This window comes from Psittacula echo (genome assembly GCF_963264785.1).
Source record: "Psittacula echo genome assembly, chromosome: 24".
Lineage (NCBI taxonomy): Eukaryota > Metazoa > Chordata > Aves > Psittaciformes > Psittacidae > Psittacula > Psittacula echo.
In genome coordinates this window covers 4,848,481-4,862,528 of record NC_137759.1, presented here as the reverse complement: position 1 = coordinate 4,862,528, position 14,048 = coordinate 4,848,481, and the positions used below count along the sequence as shown (strand labels likewise).

Here is a 14,048-nt window from a genome sequence, read left to right as displayed (position 1 = left end):
TGCCACGGGCAAGGACACCTTCCACTAGAGCAGCTTGCTCCAAGCCGTTGTGTCCAACCTGGCCTTGAACACTGTCAGGGATGGGACATTTACCACTTCTTTGGGCAACCTGTTCCAGGGATTTTGAAGAGCAGAAAGAAGTCCTTCCAAACCAGCTGTACTTCAAAGCCTAAAAGGCTACAAGGAATGAAAGACTCTTCTATATATAGAAAGCTCTAAAGGATCAGCAGGTATTAACTTTTTGTTAATCTCTCTAGAGTAGCACTGCCATGAATGAGCAATATGAAGAAAACTGATCTATTTAACCTAACACTGAAACCTGAAACCCAACCACCCCAACCAGATTCACTGCCACATTTACCGTCTACCTAAATACGAAGGAAACAAGTAGGTGTGTGTTGATCTTTGGTGAAGCTCTTCCCTGTGGCACCACTGACCTCTGCAAAGCCCTGGACATGGGCTGCACTGAAGTGTTTTCACCCCATGCTGCAGCCTGCAAGGTGCTCACCAGAGCCAGACTGGACATGAAACAGAAGAACAACCACTTCACATGATGAACAAGAAATGGCAGTCACTCAGCAAGTCACTCAGTATTCGGAGAGAAACCAAACCAAAACTATTTACATACTGAAACAGAACAAAATGTGGGTACCTTGTAATTTCCCAGCATTGATTTACTAATAGTTTTTGCACAAATCCTTCAAATAGAGCTATTTCTTAGTGTGGTAATTAAAAAGAAATATTTCCCAGTATATAACTGGTTCAGTTCTTCCTTAAATGCTTTTGAGATCCCATGAAGAAAGGAATGCAAAAGGAAAATACTTCACAGTTCAGTTATGCTCACAGTATTCATTACAGAATCAACTATGCTGGAAAAGACCATCAGTATATTTCTTAACTACCAGTTCTTCACTAATTCTGTGACAGTGTTATTTGAAGTCCTGCCAGGAGCCTCCTCCATTGCTCCTACGTTTTGGTCAGTCAGCTGAGGAGCACTTTTAAGTCACAGTATTCACAGACCTTTGGACATCCCCCAGGCAGACAGCTCTGAGCAAGCAAGGCCATCCTAAGGCAGCCTTTCACTCCCGGGGCAGCCAGAAGCAGCAGAGCCATTAGAGGGATGAACACCCTTCTCAGAAGGGTGGCAGTGCAGGCAAAGCTGTGAGACTGCAGTCAGAAGCTGAAGGGCAATATGATAACATGGGAAAAATGCTGAGAGGAGCTCATTTACTCCTGATAGGCTGCCAAGCGGGAAAGGAGCCATTCCCAACACAGTGGAAAAGGCTCCTTAATGAAACACTACAGCAAGCACTCGGGTGGTTGTTTTCTCTCGCATATCCCGCAGAAGAAGGAAGATGACAGGAACACACTCGGAGCAGTGCAGCTAAACCCATGCAGATGTGAGCAGTGATTACCAAACAAACTGGGAACACAGCACAAAGTTAGAACTGTCATTTCTTAATGGTTCCACCAAGCAGATACAGTAAGCATATTATAGCCATTAAAAAATACACAAGCTAATTCTTAAAGTAAGTCCAAATTCCTCAAGAATTCCGAGACCTCACCTAGAAACTATGCGCAATCGAGTGAGTGTGAGTAGCTGAAATAAGAAGGTATCACAAATCAAAGCCACAGTCCCTTTGAAACAGAGGAAGGGAAAAGTGGGTCACAATTTATGGAATGGGCTGCTGTTGATCTGAGATTCAAACCTGTCACTTACTGCAACTGCAAAGAACTTTCCACCCAGATAAGACAGCAAAGTGTCAGTGAACATTAGTCCCTATTCCTCTTGCACTTACAGGGTTAAATATAGTGTATTAAGGATGATCAACAGTGAACATCACAAGGAGCAAGATATGATCTGATATAAATGTGTAACTACCCCGTTCTAAACCAGACAAAGTTTGGAATAAGTAGAACATAAAAAAAGTAACCGAAATAAGCACAAAATATGACGTTTGTTTTAAGCAATGCAGGATTTATCATTTTTTTGTAGGACTGAGCCAAGCTCCATGAAATCATGTTGAGCACAAGCACATGATGATCTCACATGGGTAAGATGCCACTGTTCCAAGTGAACAGTGTTCCAACAACTGCCCTTTCCTTTCTTTTTTTTCCAAAGAATCTCAAGAAATCGTCCCTGTGGAACAGAAGCCATGGGACATGACCATAATTCTTAATACAATAGGCAGTTACACCACAGACACCTTGTGGGGGTGAAGCAACTTTTGAGTTTGTGCTTCAAGCAGAAGATCCTGCTACAAGCACAGCACAGATCAGCTGCCACCTCCTAAAAGCAGCACTTCGCATCAACGAATGCCACTGACCTAGTCCAATAGAATTTATACATCTAGAATTGACTACAGTACCTGGAACACCAGCACCGTGCCATGACAGCACATTGTAAATCAACTGAAGTAACTATTAAGAGCATAAATGCACTGTTTGCTCTTAACAATGAAGAGCAAAAACGTGCTGCTTTCCACTCACTCCCTTGGACGCAGCATAAGCATAGTAGCTGGTAACTTCTGTCAAACATATCTAAAAATATTATTTAAATACCATAAAAAAGGTTATGTAAGGTTACAAGATCCTTTGTTAGGGGTATCCCATGACTGGATAGATAAGAGAATTAATTGCACAGCACACACTCCCACTCCGTAGAGATCTCCCAACCACCTTAACTAAAACCATAAAGCAAGTGAAGCAGGTAAGCATGTAACAGAGTATAAGCAGTAACCGAGAAACTGCACAGCACTCATTTCAGCAGGTTTGCAGCAGGCAAAATAAAAGGGTGCAGAGGGTAGTGAGATACAATAAAGAACCCAGAAAACATGTTACAACTTGAAAGGTATTATGAAAAAGCCAAGCTTATCTTTCACTCAGCTGTTGAGAAACAGCATTGCTACAGATGTTTTAACATGTCTCTGCTTGCCTGGGTACCAAACGCAGCTTTCGAGGGATTTATTCACTCATCTTGTAGGTAGCCTTAAGACCCCAGACTAATGCATTGTTCTCATCAGTGATAAACACTGGAGGCATGAAGGTGAACCATTGCCACTTCATTTGCAGCTAGATATATATATCTAAATACATATATAAATAACACAGTCTTCACGGTATTATTTATCAGAACCATGATTCATTACCCGCTGCCCCCTGTCCATTAGAACCAAGGTGAGATAACAAGAATCCTTTGTCCAAATGACACTGCTGGAGGAATGTGGAAAATCAATTTACACTTTCTTTTCTGTCTGTTTCCTGAAGATACAGATACCACCAGGAACTCAGTGTGATGCAGCCTATAAACCTATGAAAACCTTTGAACCTCATTTTAACAACTCACAGAGATGCGAAGCAAGTAGTGTGCACCTTCCAGTTTCAGAGCAGATACTAAACAGCCCCAGACAAACCACCATAGCACCGTAAAGCACTGTAGGAGACTCCACAGGACCTGAACAGTTGATATATTCACACAAAGCACCTACGCTGCAAGCCAGAGCACAGCTACGCAGCAAAAAAGTGGGTATTAGGTAGCAAACCCCAAAGACTCTAGACAAAACCAGTAAGCAAGTATTATCAGCAAGGGTCTACAGATGGCCTTTAGTATCTCCAGTCTGATCAGTCCCTGAATATAAATACTCCAGTCTGATCACAGTATTTGTTAATTTAATTGCATGGCAATTAAACAATCCTCAGGGGCCTGTGCTATCTTAATCATCTCTGAGCAGACAACTTTTAAGACCAGAAAGATGTGTCAGATCCCTGCAAACACAAGATGTACTCAAATTTATTTTACTATTACTATGCAAAAAGCTCTGCAAGTACTTTTATAGTAGATAGAGTGCAATTTAGATTAGACCTTAGGCAGAAGCTCTTCCCTGGGAGGGTGCTGAGGCGCTGGCCCAGGGTGCCCAGAGAAGCTGTGGCTGCCCCATCCCTGGCAGTGTTCAAGGCCAGGTTGGACACAGGGGCTTGGAGCAAGCTGCTCCAGTGGAAGGGGTCCCTGCCCGTGGCAGGGGTTGGAGCTGGGTGAGCTTTAAGGTCCCTTCACCCCAAACCAGGCTGGGATTCTGTGATTTTTCAATTTTTCAGTTCCAGGCACATTTCTGTGCAGAGCCCCAGGCTTTGATAAAGGCAGACTCTGCTACAAGCACGCGGTTTTGTTGCATGTGTAAGGAAATAGTCACGTCCTTCTAAGGACCTCAAGTAGTTGTTGTTTCCAAGACTCACTAGAGTTCAGAGGGGAACACCCCAAAAGAAGATGCTTGACAACCTATGAATACCATATCAAAACGTAACACTGAAAACATTTCAATGATGCAACACTCATTTACACAAAGCTATGAGCTCTTCTCAGCTACAGAAAGGTAGGAAGGACAATGAAGAAAGAGATGTTTCATGGCCATCACTGACTTCTTAAATTTAGTACCAAATCTTCATGTAATCAGGATAGATTTGTTTACCTACTCCCTGCTGTATGATCATAGTTCTCACTTTAAACAAACTTACATTTCTCATAGCTGAAGCTTACTCACACTGTGATAGCTGGAGGTGACAGGAGTTTATGAATCCTGAATTTGCCAAGAGGAATTAAGCCCACTGAAAGAAATCTTCAGCGTACCCACACTGACGCCTTCTTCCCTTTATACACCTTCAACACACACACGCCTCAGTGAAAGCTGACAGGTTTGAACATCTACCTCATAAAAGAAAGAATAATAAAAAAGGAACAGGTAATACAAAACCTAGTACTCAACTACGAGGTCTCCAGACTCCGTTTGATCAGCCCACAGCCAACGACTGGAGAGGTAACTGGTATGAACCAAACGCGTTTTCATGCCCAGTTACATGTCAGGATTCAACAGGACTCAGAAGTATTTCAGGTTTCTTGAACATATGCTTCTTATTTAAAAGCACTCAACCACCTTTATGAGCTCCCACCACCACCACTAACCATGTTATTTTCTGCACCTTTCAGTCAAACATCTTTATACTTCCTGCCACCTGGATTTAAGCAGACTCCCCTTTAGGTAATGAAGCATTTCATTTTTCAGCATGAATGATCAGGCTTTTTAATAACCTAAGGAACACAAATGCTTCTTTGTAACTTGTCTCATGACTCGGTCTTTCTGATCTATGTCCTTCAGCGCTTCCCTCGCTGCTCTTCACACTGCACAAGAAACGGGGCATGCTACCAAAGAACAATTTTAAGCGAGAAACCTAAAGGTACTCTTTGTACACCAGGCATATTCACTAACCTGTATCACAGAGGAAGAGGTTTTTTCAGCCACTTTTGTGGACACTGACAACATTAGAGGAAATCACACAAAGCCCTATTTTACGTGCTTCACACTGGGACAAAGATCAGCATCAAAAAGCATCAAACAACTCTCTGAAGATGACCACAGACCAGAAATGTCATTAGTATCTTTGTTCTACTTTGATTTTTCTGGCTGTTCTTCCACCAGCCTCACAGAAGGTGCAGTGAATGGGCACTCCATTTCTTAGGAGGAGGTACCAGAAAGCTCTTCCTCTCCCCCAGACCTGCCTTACTCATGTGAGAAAGCAATCTGTCTGGAGCCCTCAGAAGAGGCAGCTACAAAACAATCCAGACTGAGAACAAGGCATTAGCCCCACTTGTGACACAGCCAATTAAGTAATGTTTAACACAGGAGAAAGCAAGAAGCTAATGAAAGGCGGCACTAATGCAAAGCCACAGCTGCAATCTGCTTGTAATCATACAAGAAAATGCCCACGTCTTGGCTCATGCTCATGGCTCCAGGCCCTTCATTTTCTGTGACACAGCAGGTAAGGCAGGGACACTGTCACCCTGGGCCCTGCTACCTTGGCGGCCAGTACTATTCTGCTTTTCTGCCCATTGGTGTTAGGTCCTTATCCAGCCCTCCTTTGTGTATTGTATCTATATCCGACTTTGCCTTTTGCAGTGATTCACACGCTCAAAGAATTAACAATAGCAACTCCAGAGCCACTTGAAAGTGGGTGGAATAATGAGCTCCCTTCAAAGATATTAACACACATATGACAAGCAGTAACTGATCAAGCAGCAGTGGCTGAAAGAACTGTCTCTCATCAATGAACTGCACACTGCTTATCACTTGGGCTGGATTTTCACTCTTGGGCACCAACAAGCTTTCTAGCATTCCTCAAAATTCCCTTATTACGTTCCATTCCGTATCCTTTACCATTAGATACCAATACTGCAACAGTGGCCCGAGTCCGAACTGTCAAAAGATCACAGCATTAGATGGTCTTTAGCCTCATTTCATGACACGCTGTACCCAAAAGACTTAGAAGATTCCTCAAAACTCCTTATGTCATCATTTCATCTGAAAACAGCTCAGAGAAGTAGCTGGAATGTGCCGTGGAGCACAGCAGCACTTTCTTTAGGAGAAAAGTGTTTTCAGCAATACGAGCGCACTGTCCTTAGGTAACAGTTGCTAAGAAGTGAGGACACGTTGCCAATTTGGTTAAGACCAGTCTCTGGGCAGTGAAATATGTATTTCACAGCATGGACATGCAACGTGCCTCTTATTTAGCATGATACTAGTAACTGAAAGTAATCCTTATCTTTTCCAAACCAGAAACACCGATTGCTCTGTTCGTTATTCTAACCTGCTTCTGCACAAAGCAACTCCTTAAACGCAAAGCAGCCTTGAGATACTCATCCCCAAACACTCCACACAAGAAGATGTGGACTTTTTAATACCCTTTTTCCTGACAGTATTAATTACTAAAAGCATGAAGGGCTAATCCTGTGGCACACACCAGCACATCCCCTGGCAGAAGAGGGAGGCAGTTTTCTCAAGCTATGAAAAGTGCACAGACATTTCACACAGGTTATTTAACCCCTTCTCCCTCCCTAAGTGTCCTCCAGTAAATTAAAGACACTCAAAACACAGAGGACCTGAACAGGACAAAGCACCACTCATTTAACATCTCTGTTTCTGTACTTTATCATGTCAGTTTTCTGAAGGAACCTCTCAGCACAGCATCTGACAGTAGCTTCCTTGTTGGGAACAACAAACTTCTTAACTGCAAATGAAGGAGCCAAGCAACATCAAAGGATTATCCCTTCCTTTACTTCACATTCAGGAGAACATCTCTAAACAGAAATCATTTCTCAGTTTGGAATATCTTGGAAAAAAAAATCCATTATACTTCTAACAGCCTATGGTACAAGCCATTCCCCTCTGGAGCTTGCTGTGTAGCAGACCCGTAAAAAGTAGCTCCAAAGTGGGGAAAAATTATGCCATAGAGTACAAACCCACCTCATGACAGGTAAAAGGCTTACCAGTTTCATTAGCAAAAGGATTCATGTTCCAAATGAAAGAGAGAGAATGAGATATTAGAAGTGAAGGTCAGGGGAGAACCTAATAGGATCAAGTCTTCCTTGCAGGTTTGGCTTTCCTTTTGAATTGGCACTGGGAAGCACCACAGGGATTAAAGCATCTGTATGGAGTGTTGGAAAGTAAACACAACACGTCAAACCAGGAAAAGATCCAATGCTGGTGTGCTACCTCATTCCTTCCACACTAGTATTCACCTCGCAGAAGGATGAGGCAGCTCCCATTTTCCCCAGAAGATTGGAAAATGGACAATTTGTCTGCACGGAAAAGTGATTGTGTTAACCAGCTCCTGTCCTTACCTCCCACAGTACACAAGGCCATGATTTCAGTTTCAGTGTTTTAAACTCAAAATAAATGGGCCAGCTTTGGATACAGTGCAGAAACTAAATGCAAAGTGGACTCCAACAGGTAATTAAGCACTCTGGAAGAAGAATGTGAACTAAAGTGCCAGGCAGCCTCCCACAGCCCCTCAGTTCTCAGTGAGCTGAGGAGGACACTCAGAGGTGTGGTGCTTCATTTACTTCACAATCAGCCTTGGGATGTGCACATAAGAGACCCAACAATTTGGGGTGGACACATACCCAGCAAGGGAGAATGCACCAGGTCTGTCAAAAAGCTGTACTGAAAACCCCAATGGTGACAACCATTTGGCACATCCTGCACTGCACACACATCCTTGATGTGTCAGTGAAATAGCAGCTACATTGGTTTGTGATGCTACCTGAGCAGGAATTGGGAAAGGAATAAATCTTACTATCTCGTATCTACCAGGAGAGATTGCCCAGACTGAGGAGGGAAAAAGTGATGGCAGAACATCCACGTGATTAAATTCCAAACAAGAACCAACATATACAACAGAAATTAACATTCTAGATAACTAAATCCGAAGTCAGAGCAATGATCATGCCTTCATTTCTTTCCATGCCATTATAACAACCTCCTTTCCAGAGACACCTCTTTCATACAGTACCTCTCCTGAAATGAGACCAACAGCCCACACCCTCATCACCAAAGCAAGCTGCTGATTGCTTTAAACAAATTTGCTCTTCTGAATAGGACAGAACGTCTGTCTGAAGCTTAAGCACTCATCCTGAGACCCACAAATGTTGAACAACTACAGTATTGGAACAACATGTAATAGATACAATGAACAACCGAAGCACTGTAGGAAAAGAAGGAAGAATTTTTGCAGCTACTTCCTCTAGAACACCATTCCGATTTTGTAATATCCCTTGAAAAATCAGTAAATGCCCATGACCACTGACTGGGAAGCACTGAATCAACACCCAGCTCCTTAACAGCAGAAGGTCTGGAGCCCTCTTCAGCTAGCTGAGCTGGAAAAAGGAGCAGTCCTGTGTTGTCTGCAGCCACTCTATGTGATTTAGCAAAATCTCTGACGGATTCTTAAACATTTCATCACTGCAACATCTACTGATGAGCCAAACACATCCTGAAGTTCAAGGTTTTAATTTTTCCTGTGCACATAAGGATATAGAAAGGACCTATCCCTACAGTTATGTGCTTTAAAATCTCACAGCTTCCATTTCAAACCAAAGAGCTACCATCGTTTAAAATACCCTCATGCTACAGTCCAACTATTGTAATTTCCATCAGCCTCTTACAGCAAGAGGTAACACATTTGCTTTGCCCTCACCGAGTCCTAGGGAGCTTGCCTACCGGTACAACAACTTCCTTCAAACATACAGAGCTCTACTAAATAGTCTGAGGAGTATTTTTTCCTATCTCCAAAGGAGATCAAAGCTGGCACATTTTAACTATTTCTTGTCAGAAACTGAGAACAAACTTGGCAAGGCTTATGCTACACAGGAACTCGCTCATCCTGACTGGGTAACAGCACTTGTGCTCTTTCTGAAGTCCTGGAAAAGGAGCCATATGGAACAAAACTACATTAGGAATGAGAACAGTACATTCAACTCTCCTCCAAGAGAAGCAGTGCCACAAAGGCCTGGACCTGCCCGGACCTTCATCAGGGGGATGCTCAGAGGGCTGACAGCTGATGAAATACTTTCTGTCCTATGCACAAAAGGATAAAGCATATTTACTAAAAGCAGCAGGACACACAAACTGGGCCTAAGCATGCTATGGGGAAGGGCTCTGTAGAAACACTGTTCACCTGATCCAGCGTTGAGTATAAGACATTAAGTGTTCACACAAACACATCATTTCCACTTTCCCGTGTAGTCTCCCACATTTTGCAGGGCATTGCCTGTTTCACAGCAGCACTATCTTCCTCTGCCACCAAATCAACACCCACAAATTTAATGTAAGTTGAAGATGAAGTAAGAAAAATGTAAGTTTCCTAAACACAGGACAAGATGTTATTTATTAAAGAGGCCTAAAAGCCATCTGAACATCCAAGGGGTTTTAGAAGCCGTGTTTTGTGTTTCAGCCCAGCAGCAGCAGTGATGGAGATTTCTAAATTAAGTGTTTAATTTAGTTACACATTTACAACTGGTTCAGATACTTTTAACAGCTGACACCATTTGGATATTGTACTTATATGAAGAGACACCATCGTCTACAAATGCTTTTAGGGTTTGAGCCTGCCACCAACTCCGTAGCAACTCACCGATACTCCAGCAAAGCGTGACTGTTAAACCATTCATAAGCAAGCTTCTAAGGCCACAAAGATGAACGTAAATGATGCCGTTATGATTAGTGACCGTTACTTCCCAATTAACATGTGACACTTCCGTGTGGAAAGTCTCACATAACACGTTCTTGATGCCTAATTATTTCACCTATACTAATTTCCTGGTCACATGCCTCTAATACAAGAGACAATAACAGGCCGACACATCCAGTTGCTTTCTGCCTACATGAGCTTTCAAACAAGAACACGTTAGATGCAAGGTACCCAAGATGAATAATCAGAAAGCTGAAATATGACTGAACTTAGCCTTCCTGAATGAAGAATACAGCTGACTACAGTACCTGACTGTAGCGATACAGGAAGGAATTCCCTTGAGTTACCTAGATACATCTCAGAGATCTTAACGCCACTGTAACACACTAAATAGGACAGGAAGTATCAAGCACGACCCTCCCTCACCCTCCTTTTCAACTCCCTCCTTCCCTAACGCTTTCTTTTCTACCACTGACTCTCCCTTTGGGCCCACACCCCAGCGTCCTCTTCCTCCTTTTGATTCCTGCTTCCACTTTCCCCACACCATCATTCCCTTTCCGGGATGGCCGAGACACCGGCTGCTGCTGGGCCTGGCACAGCCTCCTCTGCGGGGAGAACGGCTCCCACCGCGCCTAAGCCCCCGAAGGAGCAGGACCCCACAGCCAGCGCGCAGGGATGAGGAGAGCCAGCCCGGGCGGGAGGCCCAGGCCGGAGCCAAGGGGAGCCAGCCACGCCAGGACCCGCCGAGCGAAGCCGGCAGCCCCTCCGCGGCGGGAGCCGGGGCCGCTCACCTCGTCCTCCTTGTGATTGCGGATCCCTCGCACCAGGTCCTGCAGGTTCTTGTCAAACATGCGGTCGATGCTGCCCTTCACCATCTTCAGCGCCATGGCGGCAGCGGGGCCGGGCCGCGGGGCCTGTGCTCGGAGCTGAGGGGCCGGGCCCAGCCGCGAATGAGGGTGGGAGCTGCCGCGGCTCGCTACTGCAGCGAGAGCCGGGTGAGACCAGCGGGCCCGGGCCGCTCACATGCCGGGCGGGGACGCGGGGGGCACGGACGGTGCTCGCCCCCGACGACGCGCTCCGCTCGGCCGCACAGCGCCTGACAAAATGGCGGCCGGTCAGCTGAGGGCTCGGCCACGCCCCCGGCAGTCGGGCCACGCCCCCCGCCCCTCCTCCAGCCTCCCGCCACTCCCATTGTGTTAGGCCACGCCCACCCGCGTCCGCCAATGTCAGCACGCAACTGCCCTAACCCCGCCCTCCCTCCTGGCCCCGCCCCCTCCTGCGCCCCCGCGGGTCCCACGTGGCGGGGGAGGGAGCTGCGGGTCCCTCCCGTTGGCCCCGGGGTGCCGGAGGCTGCAGGGGCGGTAGCGGCGCGTTCCGGCCGTGTCCCGCTCTGCAGCCACTGTGCGGGGAGCGAGCACCGAGCGCCGGGGCTGTGCAGTCACTGACACCGGCAGGGACTCGGGCACCAGGTCGAGAGAGAGGATTCTCTTCTGCGCTCTGGGGAGACCCCCCCTGCAGTCCTGATCCAGCTCTGGGGCAGCAGCACAAGAGGGACGTGGAGCTGTTGGAGCGAGGCCAGAGGAGGCCATGGAGATGCTGCGAGGGCTGGAGCAGCTCTGCTCTGGAGCCAGGCTGAGAGAGCTGGGCTGGGGCAGCCTGGAGAAGAGAAGGCTCCTGAAGGGGAGACCTGAGAGCAGCTCCAGTGCCTAAAGGGGCTGCAGGAAACCTGGAGAGGGGCTTGGGACAAGGGCCTGTAGGGACAGGCCAAGGGGAATGGCTTGAACCTGCCCGAGGGGAGACTGAGATGAGCTCTTAGGCAGAAGCTCTTCCCTGTGAGGGTGCTGAGGCGCTGGCCCAGGGTGCCCAGAGAAGCTGTGGCTGCCCCATCCCTGGCAGTGTTCAAGGCCAGGTTGGACACAGGGGCTTGGAGCAAGCTGCTCCAGTGGAAGGGGTCCCTGCCCGTGGCAGGGGTTGGAGCTGGATGAGCTTTAAGGTCCCTTCCAACCCAAGCCAGTCTGGGATTCTGTGACGTTATCTGTACCATGAGGATTCCTATGAACATAACTGTAACCCTTTGACTTTTTCCCTTAAGAAGGGAAACCCAGTGCGTAGAGGCTGATGCGTGTGGCTATTCCTGAATAAAACAAAAACAAACCCATGGGTTCCGTTCTTCTTCCAGCGTCCAACAAAAACAAGCTGGAAGTCAGAGTCTGAAGAAGAGAACAAAGGGGGAAAACCACTGGAAGCAAACAGAAATCCTTTTCCTTCCACCCGCTGTGCAGCAGCTCAGAGATCCCAAGGAGATCTTGGCAATGTCACATCTCCTTTTTGTTTGCAAGTTCCTTTCTGTTTATTCCTCTGCTTTCCCAGATGCTGGAATCCAGCGCTGGAGATGAAGGTGGGGTGGGAAAGCAGCTCCGTGACGTTTTCTTGTCTCCCTCTTGTTCCAAGGAACATCTGCAGTGGGATACATCACCCCTGGGCAGACATCGAGCAGGGATCATGAGAGTGTTGGGCACACGGGGAGAGGATGAGCTGCGGCCACCAGAAACCTTGTGAAAAGCCCTGGTTTAACCCAAACCATTGGAGCAGGTCCATTAGAGCCCAGGCCCACGCACAGTGATGCCATCACACTGTCACACCATCACACTGTCACACCATCACACTGTCACACCATCACTGTCCCACCATCGCAGGACATCACACCGCAGGTGGAAGCCCAGGCTGGGAGATGCAGCACCACAATGAACTTCACCACCACCACCAGTAATAAGCCCCACACTGGGGAGGGGGCAACTGGATAGAGGAGTGCAGCAGTGCCCAGCACATGGGGAGAGTCTCCTACAGATGAATTTGGACCCAGACTTGATCCCTCCCCACTGAATGTCCAAGGATTTCTCCTTCTGGAATGGCCTGGCTTGGGTCAGCCTTAGAAATCGGGGCCAGTAACAACTCTTTCACTCTTCAGTGTTTGAAATTCCCTTATGACCACCCTTAAAGAGCATGGCTCTCACCCTAATCGTTGCCATAGGTAATATCTAAAGCCCTTTGAATTCCCAGTCTCTGCCTCTTGTGGCTGTTGCCGCTCAGATCTGTTTGTCTGAATAACCAACGCCACCTCCTGTTTGTGCTAATCTGAGTTCGCAGGCAGTTTTCCCGGGAAGGAGCTTTCCTGCTCCCAGCTGCATCCCTAAGGGATGCTGTGCCATGGGATTGCTCATGATGGGCTGCTGAGCCTCGGTGTTTGTCGGTAGGAGAATACGAGCCTGCTCATCATATCCCTGATGGAGCTGAGCCGCACCTCCAGGGTTTGATCCTGGTTTTCCGCAGGCAGCACGTCTGTTCTTGCTGTCTTACAGAGCTCTCCTGTCCCAGCACTCGGGGCGCTCCATGGGTTCCGCTGCCCACACGCCATCCCTATGAGGTTCAATGAGCTTTGGCTCTCGTTATGTTAATAGCAATTTTGGGGTAAACTGAACTGGGGGAGAAATGTGGAATTGGTGATTTGCAGCCTCCAAAAGGGCAAAAATAGGATTTTCTGCTGAAGTCCAGCTGGGCTCAGCAACTGATGCAGCATGGGGTGACCTCAGGACCATGGTGCTGGACCGGTCCCAGGGCCACATCCCCAAACCCAACCGAGAGGGGGGAGACACAGGCAGGGTTCACTGGGTGCCCGCCAAGGCCAGGGGCTGCCCTAGGGCACATCCCTAGCTGCTGGTCCAGGTACAAGCAGGGTGATGGGTGTCTGAGCTGGGGTGATGGGTGCCCATGTTGGGGTGCTTACGGTAGTGTGCTGTGCTAGTGTGACCATGCTGGGGTACCCCTACAGGGGTTGGGGTTGCCCATGAAGAGATACTCTGGACAGGATGCCTGTGCCAGTGTGTCTGTGTTCAGGGGAATTTGCTGGGGTGCCCCATGTTGGGGTGCCCATATTGAGATGCCCCATGTTGGGGTGCCCATATTGAGATGCCCCATGTTGGGGTCCCATATTGAGGTGCCCCATGTTGGGGTCCCATATTGAGGTGCCCCAT

General features: G+C 47.3%; 1 protein-coding gene across 5 annotated transcripts in view; it reads right to left on the bottom strand.

The window, feature by feature from the left end:
• AP3D1 (adaptor related protein complex 3 subunit delta 1) overlaps positions 1-11,124 on the bottom strand; it is a 39,449-nt gene extending 28,325 nt beyond the window's left edge. For all 5 annotated transcript variants that reach the window (XR_013958469.1, XR_013958470.1, XR_013958471.1 and 2 more), the window contains exon 1: positions 10,809-11,124. Coding sequence is in view for 1 of the 5 variants with exons in the window: in XM_080634096.1 (XP_080490222.1) it covers positions 10,809-10,904 (96 nt within the window). In the remaining 4 variants the exon portion in view is untranslated. The remainder of the gene's footprint in view (positions 1-10,808) is intronic.
• Positions 11,125-14,048: the final 2,924 nt, after the last annotated feature.